This window comes from Podarcis tiliguerta (genome assembly GCF_965153285.1).
Source record: "Podarcis tiliguerta genome assembly, chromosome: 6".
NCBI classification, from domain to species: Eukaryota; Metazoa; Chordata; class Lepidosauria; order Squamata; family Lacertidae; genus Podarcis; species Podarcis tiliguerta.
The window spans coordinates 85,489,541-85,515,081 of NC_139539.1; the positions used below are offsets into that span (position 1 = coordinate 85,489,541).

Genomic DNA, 25,541 nt, shown 5'->3' on the forward strand with positions numbered 1-25,541 from the left:
TCTGAAGCACAGGAATCAGGCCTTTGGAAAGTTTGTCATCTTGGCTGTGAGTCCTGGAAGACCTGTTCCTTGCCTTGTAGGCCTTTTCCCACCTGGCCTGGGAGGGTGTTATGCTGACTGACTCCAGCTACAGGGTCAGGTGAAGGTAAAGGGACCCCTGACCATTAGGTCCAGTTGTGGCTGACTCTGGGGTTGCGGTGCTCATTTCGCTTTATTGGCCGAGGGAGCCGGCGTACAGCTTCCGGGTCATGTGGCCAGCATGACTAAGCTGCTTCTGGCGAACCAGAGCAGCGCACGGAAACGCCGTTTACCTTACTGCCAGAGCAGTACCTATTTATCTACTTGCACTTTGATGTGCTTTCGAACTGCTAGGTTGGCAGGAGCAGGGACCCAGCAACGGGAGCTCACCCCGTCGCGGGGATTCAAACCGCCGACCTTCTGATCAGCAAGTCCTAGGCTCTGTGGTTTAACCCATAGCGCCACCCGTGTCCCGAGGCTGCTGTACAGACTCACTATTCTCCATTCCAGGGTTCTTAAGGTCAGCAGCTGGAGTACAGCTAGCAGAGGGTGCCAATGCTCTCTTAAATCACCCCAAGCTTGTGAATAACTATTGCCAAGTCCCCACCTTTTGATGCTGATTTTATACAGATTACAAATCTGATTTATCTTGCTCTCCTCTTTCTTTCTTTTTGGAGCCGATGTAGAACCAGTGTGTTCCTAACTATGATTAACTGGCTGATAGTGGGTTGTGAGATCATGTGATTCCTCTCATTTCCATGGCAAATTCTCCCTTCCAGGAAACACTCCTCCTGTCCTGAGACAGATGGATGCCAGCACAGTTATCTCCTGCCTCTAAATAAGTAAAGGTAAAGGATTCCTGGCTGTTTAAGTCCAGTCAAAGGAGACTATAGGGTTGTGGCGCTTATCTGGCTTTCAGGCCAAGGGAGCCGGCGTTTGACCACAGACAGCTTTCCGGGTCATGTGGCCAGCAGGACTAAACCACTTCTGGCGCAACGGGACACTGTGACGGAAGCCAGAGCGCACGGAAATGCCATTTACCTTCCCGCCGCAGCAGTACCTATTTATCTACTTGCACTGGCTTTTGAACTGCTAGGTTGGCAGAAGCTGGGACAGAGCAACAGGAGCTCACCCCGTCACGGGGATTCAAACCACTGACCTTCCAACTGGCAAGCCCAAGAGGCTCAGTGGTTTAGACCACAACACCACCCATATCCCTACTGCCATCTTGCAGCCCTCCCAGGTAAGAACGTGGACCCACTTTCACCTTGATGCTCAGCGGAGGCGAGTCGATTACAACCCATCACACTATCTGACCTTTATACTTTGGAAATACACCTGCCCCAGTTTAATATAGTTAACTATCACTTAACTAGGATTCTAAATCTGCTACATATGAGGAACCGGGTTAGACTTAACTGTGTTTAGTGCTGGTGCTGACATCTGGCCACAGTTAAGGTGGGAGGGCAGGATATGCAAACATGCAGCCCATACTTGTCTTCCAGATGTAGGGCGGGTACAGTAAATCCTCATCAACCTGGCTGCCCATCTGTGCTGTGTTTTCACTTACTCCAGAGAAGCTCATTTCCCCCCTCCTTTCCTTCTGAGAAACCCAAACATTTGAGATCCTCCAGATCCACCATTTATTGTATTGCAGAGCTGGCTGTGATGTTTAAAGGAGTGTTTCCTACAGGAAGACTGATGTATGTGGGAAGAGGGGGATGTCAGGAGGCCTAGCTCACCAACAGAAGCCTTTAAGTAATTATAGCTTAGAAGAGTTGGCTTGGGGAGCTGCACAATCCTAAGAGCACAAGACAGCAATGGCGTGTGGAATAATTCTGTCATGCTTGTACCTCCCTTTTGGAACCTCGGCACTAGCCACAACTATCGTCTGGAGAGGACTTCCTGCTGTTCAGAAGTACGCAGCAGAGGACATCACATTTGCAAGTTATACGAGGATTTGCTTCATATGCACATTTCTTCTGCTTCCTTGGGGTGGTGACAGGCCACACTTACACTTCCACCCCCGTCCCAAAGAAACTACAAGGCACAGAATCAAAATTCCCACCCCAGGGCTTCATTTCCTTAAATTTAATCTCCTGTTTTCCTTGCCAGACATGCGAGTGTCGTGACAGCTTTGATCCCAACTACTGTGGGGCTGTCTGCAAAGAAAGCAGCCAACTGTGGGCTGGCTACTACTCTTTAGAGTCAGGCCATAATGACTTTAGCTGTGCAAAGGTTCAAAAATCAGAAGAAACCAATCCTCCATGCGAGAGAAGGCATAGGCAACCTTGCCCCTCCAGATGTTTTGGGACTACAACTCCCATGATCCCTGGCTAACAGGACTAGTGGTCAGGGATGGTGGGAACTGTAGTCCCAAAACATCTAGCGCGCTTCTCCCCGCTGCCAGCCTCCAAACCGAAGCCCGGGGCGCGCTGTGCAGTGCGCCCCAGGCTTTGAGATGCAGGCTACTATCCGCAAGCCTAGGGAGCCCGACGGGAACTCCCACGGGCTCCCAAGGCTTGCGGAGAGCTTCCTGAAGCCTGGAGAGCGAGAGGGGTCGGTGCGCACCGACCCCTCTCACTCTCAGGGCTTCAACAAAAGCCTGCATTCGCCCCGTAGGACGCTCACACATTTCCCCTTCATTTTTGGAGGGGGAAAAGTGTGTCCTATAGGGCGAAAAATACGGTATTTTCACCTCAAATCCTGTCTTAAAGGGCATATTTCGTGTATGAATAGGGTATGCCTGTGACCTGGATTTAAGAACTAAGGTATGTATATATCTCAAAGGAATGGCCATACTGGCCAGGTAAGATCTTCCTTGCTTTGACTGGATCCTGCCTCCACTCAATTTTCTCTTACCAATAATGGACTTAGGGGGACAGTGAATCCCCAAAACCAACAGTTATAAAGAGCCAATTTTAGCATAAGGTCCCAAACCATTGTGGGAGAGAAGAAAGAGGACTTGATCCAAAATTATAAGGATTGTGTGTGATCAAATGTTACTGCAGGAACTCTGTTAACACAGCTTTTGTATTAAAAGGAATGCATGAAGGAAATTGACTGCGTCTTTTCTACAGGAAAATCACCTTAATTGTCCATGTTCCGGGCGCTGGTTCTTTTATGTTCACTACTGTTGCAGAATTTTCAATATTCAGCAACTCATTCAAGCCAGATCCTTTCTTTATGGGCTTACCTACAACACAGGCAAATAAAGAATAAGCATTTTATTTTTAAGTCACCTCAGCAATGCTCAGACATAGCTCCTTGCCCCCCACATCCACACGCCTTGAAAACCTGGTACTTAATAGCGTGAGATTCTTGTCAATGTTCAGTGCAGAGATAGTCAGTACACCACAAGCCAAACCAATCTGGCTATTTTGGCTTTGCCCCAGTTTCCTAAACATTCTGGCAAAACCCGGAATCGCACAAAAGCTGATTCTGTCAACTCTTATAGGTTTCACATTGAACCATCTTAAAAAGGTAAAGGGACCCCTGGCCATTAGGTCCAGTCGTGGCCAACTCTGGGGTTGTGGCGCTCATCTCGCTTTATTGGCCGAGGGAGCCAGCGTACAGCTTCCGGGTCATGTGGTCAGCATGACTAAGCCGCTTCTGGCAAACCAGAGCAGCACATGGAAACACCGTTTAACTTCCTGCTGGAGCAGTACCTATTTATCTACTTGCACTTTGACATGCTTTCGAACTGCTAGGTTGGCAGGAGCAGGGACCGAGCAACGGGAGCTCACCCTGTCGCAGGGATTCGAACCACCAAACTTCTGATTGGCAAGTCCTAGGCTCTGTGGTTTAACCCACAGCACCACCTTGCATTAGTCTAAATTCCTACAAATCGGGGAAGAGAAAATTGCATAAAACAGGCATGAAATTCTGGGTTGGGGACCTTGTTCAGACTTACCCTGTATCATCAAAGGAACTGTTTCTAAAGTAAATATACAGTCTTCCTATAATCCGTTGTTCTTCCTTCCCCTTCCTTTTTTCCTAACTTGCAACTGGGGTTAATAGCTGGCTTAGACCTTTCTCTCTTTCTTCCTGATTTCTCAGCCTTTCTTGCGTTGGGGCAGCCTTTCTCCTTTGTTCCCTAACTCCTCTGTACCTCTTTCCCCTGTCTATATCTCATTTGCAATTGACTTCCTCATGCTTCATTTGCTCCTTGCCAACCCTGGCCTGGCTAATAGGAGCACATTCATAAAGAAAGGTGTAGTATCCTTCATTTTGTTGATGTGTGCACAGCATCTACTCTTGGTGTTTCTTCTACTTTTAACAGACTTGCAGAAGTTTCCTTTTTAACTGAGTATCTTTATTATTTACAAAAATCTACATTGGTCGAATACAAATAAAATAACACAATCCTTTCCTCTTCCAGCCACCCAGCCAGAGACCTAATGCTGACTCATGCTCATTTACACACTAACATTTATACCAGTGATGGCCAAAATCAGCCCTCCAGCTGTTTCAGGACTACAATTCCCATCATCCCTGACCACTGGTCCTGTTAGCTAGGGATGATGGGAGTTGTAGTCCCAAAACAGCTGGAGGGCCAAGTTTAGCCATCACTGCTTCACACTGACCCTTGCTGATCACATGTCCTTTATAAAGGCTCCTGTTGCTGGGTAGATTTTTCTGTTGCCTGGCAACCTGTTCAAGACCAATTCTCAACTTCTTTCTAGAATATTCCAACACATTTGTGCTCTGGCCCCATGCATTGCTTCCTAAGAGTTTGTCACCTAGAGTGTCTCAATGTAAAGGCCAGGACTGTACAGTGGCTGTGTCCAAACACTTTAATGACCCACCTACTCTACAAATGTGAATTGTTTTCTTGTCACTTATTCCCCAGGATAATCCTGGGAATTGCAGTTTGTTAAAGTGCGGAGAATACAGACCCACCGCTGCTCTTCCTCTGAGAAAGTGGGACATTAATAACTCACCTAAAGGATCATGGACTTCAATAACTGGAGAAGGACCACTCAGGGACACTGTAACCTCTTTCAAACTAGGATCAAAAGGGATTTGCCAAGCATTTACAGCTGAAGTCAGGTGGTCTGTCGACAAGAGATGGACTTTGGAAGCTTGCACGGCTTCTTTGACCCATTTCAACACCTGCAAGAGAAGATAATGCTATGAACAGCTTTCATATTATAGTCCACTGGATGCATGCCTTGCTTTGCAGACCAGTAACACTATGAAATATTAACAACCTCAGATACACAGATGACACAACCTTGATGGCAGAAAGTGAGGATGAATTAAAGAACCTTTTAATGAGGGTGAAAGAGGAGAGTGCAAAATATGGTCTGAAGCTCAACATCAAAAAAACAGAGATCATGGCCACTGGGCCCATCACCTCCTGGCAAATAGAAGGGGAAGAAATGGAGGCAGTGAGAGATTTTACTTTTTTGGGCTCCATGATCACTGCAGATGGTGACAGCAGTCACGAAATTAAAAGACGCCTGCTTCTTGGGAGAAAAGCAATGACAAACCTAGACAGCATCTTAAAAAGCAGAGACATCACCTTGCCAACAAAGGTCCGTATAGTTAAAGCTATGGTTTTCCCAGAAGTGATGTATGGAAGTGAGAGCTGGACCATAAAGAAGGCTGATCGCTGAAGAATTGATGCTTTTGAATTATGGTGCTGGAGGAGACTCTTGAGAATCCCATGGACTGCAAGAAGATCAAACCTATCCATTCTGAAGGAAATCAGCCCTGAGTGCTCACTGGAAGGACAGATCCTGAAGCTGAGACTCCAATACTTTGGCCACCTCATAAGAAGAGAAGGCTCCCTGGAAAAGACCCTGGTGTTGGGGAAGATTGAGGGCACAAGGAGAAGGGGATGACAGAGGACGAGATGTTCTCAAAGCTACCAGCATGAGTTTGACCAAACTGCGGGAGACAGTGCAAGACAGGAGTGCCTGGCGTGCTCTGGTCCATGGGGTCAGAAAGAGTCGGACACGACTAAACAACAACAAACACTATGAAGCCATGATTCATCTCCTTTGCAGTCATCCAACAAGCAGCAGCCCTCAACACACTGATAGGCTTACAGGCTCAAAGCAATTACAAGTACCACCCGTACCCTATTCAAAGCCACTTAACTTCCTTCCAGCCAAAGGCAGGGCCATTTGGTCGTGCAAGACCACTTCCACCCAGATGGAGGGCTGGCAGGCAGTGAAAGTGGCAAGCACTAGACACCCCCCCCCCAAAAAAAAAAAAACTGTCTCCCTAGAGTCAGCTTGGAGGGGAATCTGGCAAAGAAAACCAAGCATGAAGGACAGAGGGGATCAGGGTGTCGCCCCTCTACACCACCACCTTCACCCACCATGATTTGTTCCAGGAATTGTCAAACTCAGGTGGGGATGCTGAAGAACTTCCTACAGAAGTAGGAGCAGAAATGTTCACTTCTTCATACTCTGTCCACAATGGAAATTAATCCAGCAAATACTATTGGTATTCTGCTCACATTTGCCTTTTTGCCATCCACCCTTGGCCCTTGGCAGCTTCCCCATGAACAAATGCGGCACTTGGTTCCCCAGACTGATTTAGTCATTGCACGTTGCCATTTGTACAACTAAATTTCCCCGGCAAGTGCTCAGAACCCATCTTGCTAACCCAAATTCACTTTGATGGGCTTTGTCGCAGAGTTGCCATATTTGAAACAATCAAGAGACACATTCGCTGCATCACATTAATCTATTAAACGCATAAGAAGTCTCAAATTAAAACAATTAATTTATATGCACAAGCCAGTTTCCTGGGGAGGTTGGAAGTTTGTGGCTGTTGTAAGCTAAACTCTTTCCGCGTATTTATTGACCAAGAGGCAGGCTGTTCAATCCTCTACTCCTATGGCAGCTGGCCAGTCATTTTCCTTCTGATTATTATTATTATTATTATTATTATTATTAATTTATTATTTATACCCTGCCCATCTGCCTGGGTTTCCCCAGCCACTCTGGGCAGCTCCCAACAGAACATTAAAAACACAATAAAACATCAAACATTAAAAACTTCCCTATACCACTAGTGCAATGCAATCCTATGTAGTCATACTCAGAAGGATGTCCTACACTATAGTCAATGGCGCTTACTCCAGGTAAGTGTGCATAGGATAGAAGACTTAAGGCCACAAAAGCCAATACACTCTAGATTATTCCAAGCTCTACCTTGAGTCTACCTTGGACAGTTAGCTCTCAAAACATTTGTCCAAACCAGGAGTCAGCAAACTTTTTCAGCAGGGGGCCAGTCCACTGTCCCTCAGACTTTGGGGGGGGGGGGCGGACTATTTAAAAAATAATAATGAACGAATTCCTATGCCCCACAAATACACCAGAGATGCATCTTAAATAAAAGGACACATTCTACTCATGTAAAAACACGCTGATTCCCGGACCGTCCACAGGCCGGATTTAGAAGGCTATTGGGCCAGATCCAGCCTCTGGGCCTTAGTTTGCCTACCCACGGTCCAAACTGTCTGGTTCTGTCCCTCCAACGTATCAGATTCCTTTTGAGTTTTACCTTGGGACTTCCCAGGCTTTGCCCAAACCTGCCTTGGTGCTTCCTGTACTGGATCCAAGCCTTGGCGCAGCTCAGGAGACCAGCATTTTTACCGTCCAGTTCATGGTTTTATATTTTCCCTGCAGCTGCCAATGCACTCATTGCTAAAAAGTCTGTGCAAAAGTTGGCAGGTCCCAGCGCGCAGAGCTTTGTACAAACTGTTTTTTCAGTTTGGGTTCACATCCCCTGGGTTCGCAATGCAAAGTTTGAAGGATGAAAAGCTTCACCAAGCTCCCTGGATGTGAAGCAAAGAAAAAACCACGCTAGCCCCAAACCTTTAAAAATAGACTGGAATTCAAGTTCATAAACTTTGGCATGTTACATGCGGCTTTAGGTTTCTTTGTTTTTTTGGACAGGTCTTAGCACATGTAATAGAAAGCAAAGAGAAGAGAAGCCCTTCCTCAAATTGCTTTAAACGAAGTTGATGTTATTAGCTTGCTGCCACGGGTGAAGGTGGTGTTGAAATGAATACAGTGGTACCTCGGGTTACAGACGCTTCAGGTTACAGACGCTTCAGGTTACAGACTCCGCTAACCCAGAAATAGTACCTCAGGTTAAGAACTTTACCTCAGGATGAGAACAGAAATTGGGCGGTGGCAGCAGAAGGCCCCATTAGCTAAAGTGGTACCTCAGGTTTAGAACAGTTTCAGGTTAAGAACGGACTTCCGGAACGAATTAAGTTCTTAACCCGAGGTATTACTGTAAAACAGAACCGTCTCTAGGTTTGAGAAGGCCCTGAGGAAAATGCCTTCTCTGGGGGGATGCCTTCTCTGCCGGTGGAGAAACCTGGCAACGTTGGTGGTCAGTGGCACTTCAAGCAATGCCAGGGTACAATACCCTCCATGCCATGGAGAAACAGTATTTCCATGTCCATCAAATTTATCACAAGCACCCATAACAGTAAAGGTAAAGGGACCCCTGACCATTAGGTTCAGTCGTGACCGACTCTGGGGTTGCGGCGCTCATCTCCCTTTACTGGCCAAGGGAGCCGGCGTACAGCTTCCGGGTCATGTGGCCAGCATGACTAAGCCACTTCTGGCAAACCAGAGCAGCACATGGAAATGCCGTTTACCTTCCCGCCGGAGCGGTACCTATTTATCTACTTGCACTTTGACGTGGTTTCGAACTGCTAGGTTGGCAGGAGCAGGGACCAAGCAGCAGGTTGGCAGGAGCAGCTGGCGGGCGGACAAAGAGGGAGATCCCCGGCTGTGTCCTGCCTTTATGGGACAGGCCACACCCCCGGACCAACCCGATTGGACGGCTAGGGGGTGACACAGCCGGGAATCCCCCAATCACGCGGGGCTGGCCTCCCACCCCCGTGCACGTGGAGGGGCTGTGAAGCCTACAACCCCACCTCCTCCTTAAGGCGGAAGTGGCCTTATCCTACTGGAGGGAATGGGGCGGGGGAGCATAATGACTGCAAAAGTCTAACCGTGCATCACGCACTTCTCTTGCAAACACCCAAAGTATTTTCCATGACAGTCAAAAAGGCTTCGAGGCGGCAGATGATGAGGTTAACATCAAGTTGGAGAAGGGAACTTTAATTAGAAATCAATGAGAAGTCCTGAAAATTGAAGTGGTCTGCGGCGAATTATTTCTAGACTTAAACAAACATGCGATACTGAAGTATGGAATCTAAAATGTACTTGACATATGTTTTGAGTTTAAGAGTCTGTGACAAATTTTGCTCATTTCCCCCGCCCCCATTCTAAATGAACTACATTTACATTCAAGTTGCAGAGTTAAAAAGGACAGGGGAGAAAGAGGGATTTATTATACGACTTACACGAGGGAGCAAATTTCATCCAACAAAGCTGTCTTTCCATACAATAAATGGTGAATTAATTAGCACCGGTGTCAATTAAGGAAAACGTCACAGTTTTCAACATGGCTGAAGAGCGTAATTTCAAAGAAAAAAAGGAGAGGTTTTAAGCTTCCTGGCTGGAATACAGGAATGTGTTATATGAGGGGCTACTGTCGAAGATGCAGGGACGCGGGTGGCGCTGTGGGTAAAACCTCAGTGCCTAGGACTTGCCGATCGCATGGTTGGCGGTTCGAATCCCCGCGGCGGGGTGAGCTCCCGTCTTTCGGTCCCAGCTCCTGCCCACCTAGCAGTTCGAAAGCACTCCTAAGTGCAAGTAGATAAATAGGTACCGCTTTATAGCGGGAAGGTAAACGGTGTTTCCGTGTGCGGCTCTGGCTCGCCAGAGCAGCTTCATCACGCTGGCCACGTGACCCGGAAGTTTCTCCGGACAGCGCTGGGCGCACAACCCTAGAGTCGGACACGACTGGCCCGTACGGGCAGGGGTACCTTTACCTTTTTACTGTCGAAGACAGTCCACCCAAAATTTCCACTGGGAAAGGCGACATTACTGACGGAGACTGGTAGGTAAGAGCATATTATGCCAGTCTCTATTTTGCACTGGCTTTCAGTCCATTTCCAGACCTGATTCCAAGTACCGTACTCATATTAACATTTAAAGTTTGAAACAGCTGTGGGGGGTGTACATTATTGCTATTATTACTTGCCATTCATTTGAATGTGAAGGCGCCTTGTATGCCTCCTTCTGGCAACTCCTGCAGCCAAGCTGCTGCCAAGCGTATTGCTCTGCTTTCCTTCAGACCACATCAGTGAGGCCGAGAATACGCTTGGCATATTCTAAGAAAGGCCTGTGGAAAATGCTCCTAACGCTCCAGTGTGCACTATCGGACCCAATGAATGGATGCAATATTATCATTCACTCTATCATGGTCACGATGATGAGGTCAACCAAATAACAGAATCTTTGGAAAGCTTACCAGACTGGCCTCCAGTACCCTGAACTGAGGCCAAGAACCTTATTTTGCAGTTAAAAAGTAATAAGGCACCAGGCATACACTATTTGCCCCCAGAACTGTTGGAATCTAACATTGAGTGGTGGGCCTCCCTGCTGGGAGTAATATTCTCATTTATGGATTCATCCGGGTTATTCCCTAAAGTTTGGGCCACAGTGGTAGTCATCCTTATATTCAAAAAGGGCCTTACAACCAATTCTTGTTAGTTATCAACCAGTTTTCTACCTGTAATTAGCAAAGCATCTCTAAAATAAGCTAGTTGACTGGATAACCAATGGAGCTATTCTTGATGAGGAGCAAATAGGATTCAGACAAGGTAGATCCACCACAGACCATTGCTTTGTACTAGCTCATTTTATAGATAAGTATGTTAAGAAACCGAGTGGCATGCTATGTTTATTTATCTGAAATATTTCAATGCTGCTCTTCAATTCAAAAACCCCCAGGGCAGTGCTCACAATAGGTGTAACACAACAGAAAGTAAAGTTGTATTTATAACAGCGCCAAACAAATAAAAACAAGCGGCAACCAATTAGAAAATCCTCTAGCAGATTGAAAACCAGATGGGTAACTTGCTAGAAGGCCTGGGAAAAAAGAAGGGTAATTGCTTGGTGCCAAAAAAAAATTCTACATGCAGGGCACCCAAACTGAACAGGCTCTCTCTCTATTTGCACATTTTCTTATCTCAGAAAATGGATCCCTAAGGAGGGCCTCTGATGAAGATCGTAATGTTTAAGGCAAGATTTCCGTTGCTAGATCATGGGGAAGATCCAACGACAGCATCAGTTCAAGCCAAAGGTTAGAAGCTTACGTAATGTTGATATCAAAAGGCGTTAACCAGCTGTAAACATGATAAAAATGCGTATGAATCAACTAAAAACCACTTTATATTGTGCGCTGAGAGGTTCTCTTAAAACAAAGAAACAGCGAAAATTCAGAACACATTTGAGAATTTTAATTTCAAAATAAACACTCCAACTTGGCTTGACACATTTTATTATCAAGTCAAAGCCAGCTGTGTTAGCATGTAGTCTACTCAGGACACCAGTTTATAAAGGCAAAGGGCAAATTAGCAAGTTTGCAGTCCTGCCTAGAGACAAACAATGCAGAGGCAAAAGAAGAAATCTGGCAGGAAAATGTCATTTACATTTTCCAAAGGCTCATGCAAGTTTGTGCCTGTGGCAATGTGTGTTACAAATACATACTCATCATAACCTTCTATTTAATGTTGACAATCTGCTCTCTCAATTTGCTCTTCGGCCAACTGTGCTGCAATTGCTAGGCGCAGCCGGCTTTTATCCTCAGTTGGGGGACAAGAACGTTAACTTCCTTGTTCAGGTCCGCCGACCAGGCTTCGCCCCATTGGCTGCCCATGACTTGGCATTTTAAACTTCAGTCTTGGCGGGCTGTCCTGCCCTGCAATGCAGCCAGCTGGGGAATTTACAAGGGTCTCACATGGGATTCTGATCTATTAAATTCTCACATGGGATTCTGATCTATTGTTTAATTTTCAGGTGTTCCTCCCAAAGATTACCTGAAGGGCAGCTGTCTCCCAGCTCCATCTGGTACACAGGCTGAGACCATCCCTGCCCACAGACTGTCTTGCCAGAGTGGTGCACGCTCTGGTTATCTCCCGCTTGGACTACTGCAATGTGCTCTACGTGGGGCTACCTTTGAAGGTGACCCAGAAACTACAATTAATCCAGAATGCAGCAGCTAGACTGGTGAATGGGCATGGTCGACAAGACCATAGAACACCGGTCCAGAAAGACCTTCATTGGCTCCCAGTACGTTTCCAAGCACAATTCAAAGTGTTGGTGCTGACCTTTAAAGCCCTAAACAGCCTCAGCCCAGTATACCTGAAGGAACATCTCCACCCCTACCTTTCTGCCTGGACACTGAGGTCCAGCTCCGAGGGTCTTCTGGCGGTTCCCTCACTGCAAGAATCAAAATTACAGGGAACCTGGCAGAGGGCCTTATTGGTAGTGGCACCCACCCTGTGGAATGCTCTCCCATCCGATGTCAAGGAAATAAACAACTATTGACTTTCAGAAGACATCTGAAGGCAACCCTGTTTAAGGAAGTTTATAATGTTTGCTGTTTTGTTATGTTTTTAATATTCTGTTGGGAGCCGCCCAGCGTATTAAGAGGACACCTTTAGGGGAACCTGAAAAAACACTACGTTTCACAATAAGGCAACAACTTGCCCAGCAATTTTGGGGGGATATGTTGGAATTTGAAACTAGCCCTAAAGTCCATTATTCTACGCACTGGATCATGGTGGCCAAAAGGAAATAACTGGACCTGTGTTAATATATAAGAACATGACTGGCAACGAGGAAAAACCGCTCTGTTTTAACAAATAACATGCTTGCATTCTCGAGTTCATGAACAAAATATTTGTGTAGCCTTCAGCAAAGGTGTGAAATTTCATCAGTTCCACGGAAACATGCATGCTATGTGCTATTTTTTACATCTGTGAATAGCTGAGAGAATATACAGTGCCCCCGGACCCATCCCTTGACAACGGCAAGGAGTCCTCGGTACCCTAGGCTTACAAGTGCTACAGAACCTCATTTAGAATTAGTATCATTTAAAACTATCTGTATCTGCATGGTGCTTATCCAAAACGGTTCAGAATTTCAGGTGCAAGGGCCTGGTTCAGTTAGTATTGATGGGATTATTTGCTTTAACCCCCCCCCCCCAAAAAGTGGCTTTTAGCCAGAACAAATGCTAACTTCAGAAGGCGTGTTCTCCTTCATGGAGAGCACGTGTTGCGGTGGGGTCTGCTGAGCCACCCCTCTGTTACCAGGCAGGGTCTCTAAAGATGGCCTGGGGCAGTGATTGGTTCACTGGGTTGCTGGGGTAAAAGTTATGTTGCAATTTTGGTGGGAGGGGTAAAATGTTTAAATACTCTGCACACAGCCTGGAGCTTTCTCTTTGCTGCGTGCAACGGATCACCCGCCCACCCGCCCTTGAGTAAGGGGTTGTTGCATTGACCTTGCTATGCCTGTCATGGGGTCGTCTGCCTTTGAGCAGGGGCCTGGTAGGAATTTTGTCCATCTGGCTGATTGGCTGGGCCATTTGGTTTTTGCCTACTGCGTAGCAAATCATCACAACTTGTAAGGTTGCGGTTAGGCATTGGCTATAAATTGGTGGAGGAGGGGTTAGGATAGGCTGTGCCTGCCCCTCCATGGTTGCTGCGGAAAGGGAATTCCGTTAAAGGAATCCTGGGGCTTGCCATCTTTTCGTCCAATCCCTGGAATGGGACTAGGGCCGGCAAGCCTTCGGGGAGCATGCAGATGAGAACTGAGGGTCTGTGACTCAGCTCCATTTCTCCCCGGCTTGCTTTCCCCCGCACTGTCTTTCAGTGGTGCCCCGAAGTCAGTTCTGTCCCCAGGCGGGGGGACAGATAGTCTTAACCAATGCCTAAACAACCACTCACGGTTTTGTATTTAAATAAAGTTGTGGCCAAAATTATGCCAAAAACCTTAAACAAAAATTAAGTGTGCGTTGTGAGTTATTTGGGGGGTGGCTTGGGGACCTCGACACGCAATGCAAACAACAAATGTTTAGGTGGAATTTCCAAATCTCCTTTCCCTGGTGGAACAATCTTTACCCTTTGACAAGCTAAAGGAAGTAGACTAGAATAATTAGGCCTTTATTACTTTACAGGCCAGAGCTTGGCAGGCTTAATGTGACGACAAAAATGACTGAAGTGTTAATGTATTTGCAATAATCGGCGCAGGACAGTCTTGACACAACACCATAAAATATGGCTGGAATCCAGGGGTGTGCGCATGTTCCCCACCCTTAGCCAGGTGTTTCTTTCCAAAGGCACTTTTTACACATTCCCAACTCCAGAAACTTCCAAGCTGTTCTTTAGTTCCTTCAAATCAGAAAATGGTTTGGGAATTACACACAAGGGCTTTCTCGAGGGGAAAAAACTACCATGCCCCTTTCATGCAGGTCTTCTGTCTTGTTCCTAAGATGTTTTTTGGATTCAGGGAGATTTACAGAACGGTTTAAAGAGTTCTAGGGAGGAGCGCATTCTGAAAAGGAAACTCTGGGGGGATATCCAGGTGCATAAATTTCATGCACACACTCCTCTGGATTTCAGCCTGCATCTCTGTGTTATTTATCACACCAAACTAGTGCTTGAAAGCCTGTAGGGAACCAATAATACACCAGATAAGCACTACTCAGGGCTTGTTCGCACTTCTGCTTGTCCAGTGCCTAGAAAACACCTTCCCTGCTCCTTTCCCAGGGAAAACCCACTCTTTAGTGCGAAATCAAAGGAAGCATCAATCTGGAGAAAACCCGAGTTGCCATTTGCTCCAGTTGAGAACTAAAGAGCAGTTTTTCATAGGGAGAAGCAGCGGGGGGAGAGAAAGTGTGGAGGAGCCCTTATTTGGTGTATCTGAAGATTGAAGTCAGTGTAAAATAACCACTGGTGCTCTTTTCCTTTTTTCTTTGCTCTTACTACGGTTTCTGTTCAATCACATTAAAAGCTAAAAAACAAGCCTGTTTTATCAACAAACGGCAGGGCCAAAAAAATGCTTCCCCCATTTTTCAAAAAGTCATTTTTACTTATTTTATGTTGCCCTCACCCACCTTTCTCCTCACAAAGAAATGTGATTGATTGCGACTGCATTTACTGATGATGCCATTCTGTTAAATGCAGCCTCATGATGTCATCCCATTAACTACATGACTTTATTGGACTGGATCATCAAATAATGTTGCAAAGGGAAACAACTGAGCTGAAGAGATTTTGAAAAGGGGGGATATTTGCGTGCTGAGGTCCCCCAAAACACTCTTACCTCAATAACTCACACATCACACATTAATTTTGTTTAAGATTTTTGGCATAATTTTGGCCACAACTTTATTAACATACAAACTGTGAGTGGTTGCTTAGGCATTGGCTACGACTATCTGTCCCGTCCCCCCCCCCCCCCGCCTTGGGAACAGCACTGGCTCCCGGATTCCAGCGAAAGCCAGTGTGGAGGAACAAGATTAGGGATAACTGGAGCTGCGGCACAGACCCTCAGCTTCTCCCTGAATGCTCCTAGGGGCTTACACGGCCCAAACCCGATTCCAAGGGTTTGGACGAAAGGATGGTAAGCCCCTGAATTCCTTTAACGGAATTCCCGTGCAGCAGCAGCATTGGCGGGGCAGGCACAGCCAATCCATACCCCTCCACCAACCAATTTAAACCAATGCCTAACCGCCAACCTTACAAGTTGTGACGATTTGCTACGCAGTAGGCAAAAACCAAAAGGCACACACTAATCAGCCAAATGGAAAAAAATCCTACCAGGCCCCCGCACCAATGCGGACGACCCCATGACAGGCATAGCAAGCCCAAACAAGGGAGGGAGGGCAGGTGATCTGATGCCCACAGCGAAAGAGAAAGTAGCTTGCTGTGGACCCTGCTTAAATATCCTCTGATCCCACCCCTAAATTGGCAACATCAAATTTGCCCCAGCAACACCAACCACCAACCAACGTCAGGCCCCTTAATTCCAACCTGCCTATTTACTACAGGGTGCTTTGACCGGCCCCATCCGTAACACGTGCTCTCCTTTAGTGAGAACACGCTTTGCACAATTCATGTTACTACCTTACAACTATTGCTAGTGTCCAACTAGAATTGGAAAATGATTCATAGTAAACACAGCTAACTTACATATTACAGTGGTGCCTTGGTTCTCAAACTTAATCCATTCCGGGAGTCTGTTTGACTCCCGAAACCGTTCAAAAACCAAGGGGTGGCTTCTGGTTGGCTTCCAGACCTTCCTGCACTCAAACGGAAGCTGTGTCGGACATTCGGCTTCCAAAAAACATTCGAAAACCAGAGCACTTACTTGGGAGCCAATTTGTTTGACAACTAAGCCGTTCGAGAACCAAGGTACCACTGTAGTTGTACTTAAGGGTTAATCTAACTAAGTTCTACTCAGAGTGAAACCATTAAAACTAGTGGACCTAAGTAATCATGTAACATTATATACAATCCTAATACTTTGCCAGGACTTGAAGGTTGAACAGCAGCTACGCTGCCAACATTATATATGACATAGTGTCGGATATGACATAACAAAGGATGCACCATTGTTAATTTTGCATTCCAATTCTGAACAGAATCAGACTGAATAAAAACCTATTCAAGAATACTTCCAAGTTTAAAGCTGCTTGAATAATCCAGACTTCGCTGCCAGAAGGTCAAGTACACAGCACTGTCTCTCCTCACTGACAACTCCTGGTTAATGGCTCTAGCCAAGTTTGTCAAATAATAATAATAATAATAATAATAATAATAATAATAATTTTTATTATTTATATTCTGCCCATCTGGCTGGGTCTCCCCAGCCACTCTGGGCGACTCCCAACAGAATATTAAAAACACAATAAAACATTAAAAGCTTCCCTAAACAGGGCTGCCTTCAGATGTCTTCTAGAAGTCAGGTAGCGGGCGCCACTACCGAGAAGGCCCTGTGCATGACTACAGAGTACAGGTGATTTTTTTGTCATGGAAACTATTAGCTGGAAATGCTTCCAGAAGGTATGCTAAAAAATACAGGCCTTCCCTCCTCTCCAGCTAGAGATGATGTTGTAAGAGAACAATAGACATGGGGCCAGTCTCGTTTGGAACTGGGATGGGAAGAGACACACATAATAATAGACTTACAGAACTGTAGAGTTGGAAGGGACCCTGAGGATCATCTAGTCCAACCCCCCGGAATGTGGGAATACGCAGGTATCCTATGTGGTGATTGAACCTACAACTTTGCTGTTATCAGCACAATGCTCCAACCAACTGAGCTAACAATGATGCGTGGGCTTGACTTGCTTTCTGTGCTGTGCCCATAGCTATCCGACATCCTAGAAACGTGCTGTGTAATTTTAAAGAAGTTATTCAAACTCCTAAGAACATGTCAATGCATGCTACAGATGGCAGTTAGCGTCACCCGCCCCCCCATCATGCCAAACTACCATTCCCAGGGTGCCTTTGGAAGAGGAAATGACTATTCAATCAGTTTCAGTGTGTAGAATGGACATGCCCTCTGAGAATCCTAAAATCAGTTGGAACACTCCTAAATAGCATCGTGAATACCATCTATTGTATACAGAGTTAATTCATCTGGTCATTGAAACAGTTTTCCCTCTTGCTGCGGTAAAGTCATATAAAGATGTGTTGTGTTGACCATTTTACGCTGGGGCATCATGAGGTTACTGTTAAGTTGTGGGTGAACATATCAGATGACACAGCGATTCTTCAAACAGCTCTTGTTTATTCACAGGCCAGAACAGAACTGAACTGAAGGGTTCAGCCAGCCTGCTTATATAGAGCTCCACTAGAACGCAACAGTAACAACTTTCTGTAACTATCCAATCACTGAACGTCACTTTCAATTCCTTATTTGCATATGCGGACCTGAGTGAAAACTATCTACAGTATCCCCCTGCTGGCCCAGGGTGAGAACTTCAGTACATAACACCTACAATTTGGTTTTTGTGGTTAACTGGCACTAGACCTCCAGATCCATGATTTGCCGAACCCCTCAAAGCACCCAGTGCGTTTGAACACAATTGTGACTTGATTAACGAGAGGTAGGCAATCGCTTCACTGTGTGAGAAAAACATTTATTAGAATCTATTTTTAGAAGTATATTAAAGTCAATGTTCTGCAGAATAAGAAAGCTCTATAAGTCCCTACCTACCACATACAGATACACTTCCTCTTGAAGGCCAAGTCATGTAAATTCCCTGTTTCAATTTATTAAACAAAAACTTGCTGTAGCAGGCACGATGCTTCCAAGTACAACATATCCAGATCTACAACTAGAAAAACAAATAGCAATCCAAAAGCTCATGATCAAGATGTCCGAAAAGTTCACATGCGTGGGACAATAAAGCAGTCAAACTCTGACTGCATAAACCAAAATTCCATTTTAAAAAACCCACGATATTCATATTTTTTTCTGAGTCATACCGCAAGGCAGCTGATGGAATACTGTGTATATTGGGAAGTCCAAGAGAATGTTTACGACTAGGGCAGATGATTTAGATTACCAAAATTAACAGCATGTGACTTTTTTGATTCAGCAAATTCAGTCATGAGAGCTTGCGAAATAGCTATTGTCCGCAGCGACAACGTGGAACCTGAAAGTCCCCCAAAATGTTCCAAGTTTACAGTCCCTTCAGAACACCTTTGTCATGCTTTTCTTAGGAATGGCTTTAATACAGGAAACCCAAAATGAAACTGTGTCTTCCGTCCAAGTGGTGGAATGGTGCCCAATTGTGAATGCAATTGCTCAGAGTAAGCAAATCAGCAGAGCTAATTCAGAAATCCCCAAATGGTGTTTCAGGCATGTTGCTGCGCCAGGAAAGAACTGCTAGAGTGCCACAAGAAGCTGGTTAGCTAAATGTGCACCAGAAACACCCTTTCCACATTGGAGGCTGACCACAGCATCTCTGCATGTAGACTTTTCTGAACTGAGCAACCATCAGGGACTGCCTCTTTCCATATGAACCTACCCAGACCCTGAGATCATCTTCTGAGGCCTTCCTTCGTCTGCCTCCTCCTTGAGAGGCCCAAAGGGTGGCAACACAAGAACGGGGCCTTCTCTGCAGTGGCTCCCTGTCTGTGGAATGCTCTCCCCAAGAAAGTTCGCCCGGCGCCTTCATTATACACCTTTAGGCACCAGGCAAAAATGTTCCTTTTTCACCAGGCCTTTGGTTGATCTAATTTACATCCTATGCCCTTTTAAAATGTGGCTCTTGGGGGGGGGGGTGTTATTGGGTTGTTGTTTGATTATATATATTGTGGTTTTTATGTTGATCTTTTCTGTGAACTGCCCTGAGACCTCCAGGTATAGGGCGGTATATAAATTAAATAAATAATAAATAAATAAATAAATAAATAAATAGTATTTTCATTGTATAATGAAGTTAAGAATCAAAGTACAGTCAGACCTTGGTTCGCGAACGGAATGCATTCCGGGAGTCCAGTCGACTCCTGGAACCGTTCGAAAACCAAGGCATGGCTTCCCATTGGCTGCAGGAGCGTCCTGCAGCCAATCGGAAGCCGCGCCAGACGTTCAGCTTCCAAAAATTGTTTGAAAACTGGAACACTCACTTCCGGGTTTCAATCATTCCGGAGCCGGTTTGTTCAGGAGCCAAGGCATTTGAGATCCAAGATACGACTGAGAGGATTAAACCCCATCTCTGTCCATGCTACAGCTCCAGTTACCCACACCACCAGAGCTACTATTTGCAAGGCTTTGATTAAAGTCACTGGAGAGTTATTCATGCAGCTTTTACTTTGGCCTCAAGCAATACTTTATAGCTGGGCATTGTGCAAGATCAGTATTTTTGAAGAACAGTACGTCTCTGTTCCATTGGGCTTCGCAGAGCTAACAAACTCTCTTTGAACAGAAATTAAATAAAGGGACACTTCTTAAACAACCGTTTGTGACCTGGGACGCTAGTTCAGATGCCATGCTTGCCCTTGGCTGGAAGGAAGCAGTATCTAAAAATCTATCCAAATTTCTGCAGTGAGCCAGTAAATATAGAGTGTTAGGAGCTGAGCCAAGAAGACCTGAGTTCAAATCTCTGCTCACTAATGAAATTGACTGGACGGCCTTGAGCAAATCTCTGCATCTAACTTACCTCAGAGTGTTGTTGTAAAGATAAAATGGAATAGCTCCATCTATGTTATCCCAAACTCACTGAAGGACAGGATACAAATGTAATGAATACATGAATAGAAATATTGAGTTTCTTCTCCCACAGTTTTCATCTTTAGGGTCAGCTTCATCAATGAAACATTTAGCAGGAAATGTTCAGTTCAAAACTGAGGCCACTAGACAAAATTTCCCATTCCATCAATACCAATATAGGACTGCCATGAAAATTAAACTCCACTCATTCCTACCTCATTAACTTGCTTTTTGTCCAAGTGAAAAACCTGACCGGAACTTGTTGATGCAATTTCTTCATAGACTTTGTAACCAATATGTCCTCTATCATCACAGTCTCCTGTTAGAACAAACACAACCTATATGGTTTGGGGGGGAAAGAAACAAGGATATTTAAACAGCCCTCGTACGCAAAAGAATGGAAAAAGCAAAGCATCAGAAATCAATTAGTGAAGGAAATATACATTATGTCATTAAAGGGATACGCTTTATTTAATATTTTCAGTCTTAAGTAATTAGCGTAATAACTTTCAGAAGAACAATACCATATTGGCAAGCAGGAATGATAGGCCACATTATTTCATAACATTCATTAGTGCCTCGGGTAATTACAAGTTTTTATTAGTCGTAGCATAACTCTTTTTTTTGAAAAAAGCAAAAATAGCTGCTGAACGTGCCAGATTCCAGTTAAATAGAGAGGTAAAAAATTGGAAGCTGTTACTTATTTGATTTTTTCTCTCCTACCCAACTGCAGACTTCAGTTCTGCAGACCTTCCAGTGGTAGTTTTGTCCCTGCTTAATAACCAGAACAGCTGGTGGGACAAGCTGATGGGGACCAGACAAAAACTTTGGCCCTTTGACGCAACTGGGACCTGCAGTAAAATTTTACCTTGCGGAGCGTTCCTGTTTAGTATTCCAGTCAGCTGTGCCTCCTGCAGGATACTCCATTACATTCCCCACCCAACCCGGTTATCAGAGCCAGATTTAAGTTTGATGAGGCCCTAAGTTACTGAACGCGATGGGGCCCTTTATATGTCCAGCTGTCCTTTAACAACAAATTGTCACTGTTGAATATATGCTATATGGTAATTTATGGACCTAGTAGGTATCTATTGGGCGCTGTGGGTTACACCACAGAGCCTGGAGCGTGCCGATCAGAAGGTCGGCAGTTCGAATCCCCGCGACGGGGTGAGCTCCCGTTGCTCGGTCCCTGCTCCTGCCAACCTAGCAGTTCGAAAGCACGTCAAAGTGCAAGTAGATAAATAAGTACTGCTCCAGCGGGAAGGTAAACGGCGTTTCCATGCGCTGCTCTGGTTCACCAGAAGCGGCTTAGTCATGCTGGCCACATGACCCGGAAGCTCCCTTGGCCAATAAAGCGAGATGAGCGCCGCAACCCCAGAATCAGCCACGACTGGACCTAATGGTCAGGGGTCCCTTTACCTTTATTAGGTATCTAAAGCCATTTGCATATGTTGCCATGCAACCAGTCCAGGCAGAATATAGGCACCCTATATATAGAAAAGAGGAAACCAGTTATATTTTAGGGAACAGGCTAGCAGGTGGGGCCCATTACTTACATCATAGGAGCCTACACAACACAAAACACCGTTGCTGTATGTAGGTTTTATTTTATTTGTTTTTTATCTTATATTTTGGAAATGTACATCCAAGGGTTTTTTTTGTTTAGCTCATACGTAAATCCGGCACTGCCGGTTATCAGTGGTTTTCTGATCAGTCTTCCTCAGGTTTGTTTCAGATGTCCCCTCCCTGTCCCTTTAGAGTTTGGGGGCTTTTGCCACCAGATTGTCTGCCCTTCTGCAAGCTTCTGTGCTCTGTTGCACCTGTTGACCCTCATAGGAACATGCTGCATTGATCTGAGTCAGACCAGGGGCTCATTTAGTTCAGCATCATCTATGCCGATTCACAGTGGCTCTCAAGGATTTCAAACAAGGTTCTGTTTCAAGGCACCAGGAGTTGAAAGCATGCCCTGTAGGCTACATAACCATTGGCATTCACACCTGAACATCGGAAACAGAGGGAACGATAGCTAAGGTGGGTGTCAGGGAACTGCCATCAGCTCAGAGGCGAGAGGTGGAAGGGCAGTTGTGTTACAGGGAGCCTCTGAAGGTCTTGCGAAGTAGTTCTTCCTCTGGCGAGGGGAGAAGCCACACCTCCAGTGGGGAGGGGGGGCAAGGATCACAAGATGCTAAGAAGAGCCTCAACACCGAGCCTGAGCAAAGTGGAGGGGAGGCAAGTCCCCCTTTGCCAGCACCCGTTCTGCACAGTAGTCTTTGGCACAGAGAGGGGAGGAGAAGGTTGGGGGTCACACGGCTGTTAAGCTGGGGAAGGTATAAGGACCGCCCACTCCCAGATTCTGCTAGCGACTGAGCAGACATGGACTTGCGACGCTCTGCACTGTAAATAGTTTGTACATATAATAAAGCCTGGAAAAGACAGGTTGGAGTCTTGCCTGTTTGCTCCCGAGCAACCACATCAGCACCTGACAGTGGGGAAAGCTGATATTTTGCTAATACCTGTCTAGAATATCATACACATTAATAAAACTGTGTATGACCTGTGATGAGATAGTTTCTTCTACCCATCTCAATATTGTATGGACCTACTTATTATTTGTTGAAACTGGTCGCCTCCAACTTGTATAATTCAATCCTAAACACAATTACCTAAAAGTAAAAGGTAAAGGTAAAGGACCCCTGGACGGTTAAGTCCAGTCAAAGGTGGCTATGGGGTTGTGACACTCATCTTGCTTTCAGGCCAAGGGAGCCAGCGTTTGTCCACAGACAGCTTTCCAGGTCATGTGGTCAGCATGACTAAACTGTTTCTGGTGCAACAGGACACCATGACGGAAACCAGAGCACACAGAAAAGCTGTTTACCGCAGTGGTATCTATTTATCTACTTGCACTGGTGTGTTTTTGAACTGCTAGGCTGGCAGGAGTTGGGACAGCGCAACAGGAGCTCACCCCATCATGGGGATTCGAACCACCGACCTTCTGATCGGCAAGCCCAAGAGGCTCAATGGTTTAGACCACAGTGCCACCCGCATCCCATACCTAAATGTAAGTCCTGCTGAAGCTAATAAAACTGACTCCCACATGGGATCAAACTGTCATTTACATATTTTATCCAAGATGGTGTTTGACCGCAATCAATAGGAACATATTTCATTATTTTTTTTAAAGAGACTTAAAATAACAACAATAATTAAAAATGGCAGTTTTGATATAATCAGAATTGGAATTTGTTTCCTACCTGTGACTGCTTTTGCTGAATCAGCTGTAAGACCTCATGGGTCAGCTTGTAGTCTTTGGATCGCGCATCAGTAAAGACATAAATGAATGAACCCGGGAGAGAAATTTCTAGAGCAATCTTGATTGCGCCAATGCTCATCTCTGGACAGTCGCCGCCCCCCTGTTTATAATCGGGAGACAGGGAAATAATGTAAGTTTTTTTAAAAAAAAAAACAAAAAACAAACAAACCAGTGCTAAAGTTTAAAAAGTCACAAAAATTCTGAATTCATTTAACCTCCCCATTTGTAGATATAGGGGTCAACCATGAAAAACGTTACTGTTTTTGTGAAGTATCTCCTTAAGTAGCCATTCAATGGTGTAAATAAATCTTGATGAATGCAATAAAAAGAAACCAGAGTCCTTTTTGTTGGAGATAATTCAGATGGAAATTCCCAGATGTCAAAAAACGTTATTTATGTATGCAACAACTGCAGCCCGTATTTCATTAGCTCCCAAAATGGAAAATGAGCGAGGTCCTAACTAAAGAATGGCAACCTAAGCTGATGGAATATGCACTGCTTGTGGACCTAACATATAGAATAAGAGAACAAGAAGAACATACATTTAGAGAAGATTTGAAAATGTTTATTGAATATATGTGCAGGAAATTGTGTACACTTGGAAATGCTGGCAGCATTAAGATAAATTCAACAGTGTAAATAAGTTTTGATGGATGTAATAATGGAATACTGCATGGTTTAGTTTATGTAAAATATTCAGGGATTTATGTTATGCAAAATGAACCATGGAAGGAGAAGAAGTCGTTGATATTTTAAGGTTGTTGAAATGAATATTCTAAATTGTAAAAACAGAAAATTTAAGGGGGAAAATATTTTAAAAACCTAAGTATATTCCCCAGGTGTCTACTTCTTTATGATTTAGGGACCAGGTATATGCCATTCTGTTTTCTCAAATCTTTGGCCAGATATGTTACAAAAGCATTTTTAATTTATGATGTTACTGCAGTTGCCACTGTGTTTTGTTTTCTGTTGGTTGTTTTGCTTTACATCCTTTAAATATTATTTATAGCTGCCTTGAAGAGGAGTTAGAAAAGCAGGAAATAAATTTGAACACTATATGAAAACTAGTTGTCAGCTAAACATAAAATACTTGTTCTGAGAGCACTGATCTGCTAATAAGTCTCTTTAAAAATGAAGCTTCTGACTTTAGAATGGAAGGCCAAGCAGAAAAAAAAAGATCAAATGGAAAGAAAATGGAGAAAGAGAATTTTAAAAGGAAAACAAAACCTGTAATTCATATGAACTGGCAGTATTTGTTTGTCTTTGGGTACAAATCAGAATAGCGTTGTTGTCCATCCGTCTCCTGTTGCTGTATGTAAACATTGCCTTGGAAAAGTTACTGTGCTGCCATGAATTTGGCTGTTGTATACAATGTCATGTTTTATTTCTGAGTCCTCTTTATTTATTTGCTGTGTCCTCTTTCTGGTCACCCAGAAAAAGGGTATATAGAAAGTACAGACAAAAGAACTTAAGACTAACAGTTATAAACTTATTCACTTTCACCTATTTAGTATAGCAAAACTGCACCTTGCACACAAATTAAAAAGATAAAGGTAAAGGACCCTGGACAGTTAAGTCCAGCCGCGAACGACTCTGAGGTTGCGTGCTCATCTCGCTTTACAGGCCGAGGGAGCCGGCGTTTGTCCACAGACAGTTTTTCTGGGTCATGTGGCCAACATGACTAAGCCGCTTCTGGCGAAACCAGAGCAGCACACGGAAACGCCGTTTACCTTCCCGCTGCAGTGGTACCTATTCATCTACTTGCACTGGTGTGCTTTCAGAGTACTAGTGTGTTTTCGGAGTACTAGGTTGGGAGGGCGACGTGGCGAATTTCACAGCCCCCCCTCAGTGATGACACTCGGGGCAGGCCGCCCCCCGCCCCCTTTCTCTGCCCCTGCTATGGGGGCAGTAGTAGGATGGGGAATTGTTTGGAGCCAGTTGAAGGAACTTTGTGGCAGTGGAGATCTGCTTTAACAAGGTCACCACCCAATTTCTACTAAGGTCCCTTGCAACACAGCTCCCTCCGCTCATGAAAGTCCCTGCCCCCAATGTCCCTAGAGCAGCTTTTCGGGGGCTGCAGAGGAGAATGC

General features: G+C 45.0%; 1 protein-coding gene across 4 annotated transcripts in view; it reads right to left on the reverse strand.

Moving 5' to 3' along the window:
* Positions 1-25,541, reverse strand: part of HMCN1 (hemicentin 1) — a 298,745-nt gene that overhangs the window by 225,721 nt on the left and 47,483 nt on the right. For 3 of the 4 annotated variants that reach the window (XR_014512480.1, XM_083445251.1, XM_083445252.1), the window contains exons 3-6: positions 23,393-23,551; positions 20,357-20,479; positions 4,962-5,133; positions 3,108-3,214 (exon numbers count right to left, since the gene is read on the reverse strand). Coding sequence is in view for 3 of the 4 variants with exons in the window: in XM_083445251.1 (XP_083301377.1) it covers positions 3,108-3,214; positions 4,962-5,133; positions 20,357-20,479; positions 23,393-23,551 (561 nt within the window). In the remaining variant the exon portion in view is untranslated. Of the gene's footprint in view, positions 1-3,107; positions 3,215-4,961; positions 5,134-20,356; positions 20,480-21,560; positions 21,629-23,392; positions 23,552-25,541 lie in introns of those variants that run through there. The other variant, XM_083445253.1, reaches the window with a different exon arrangement.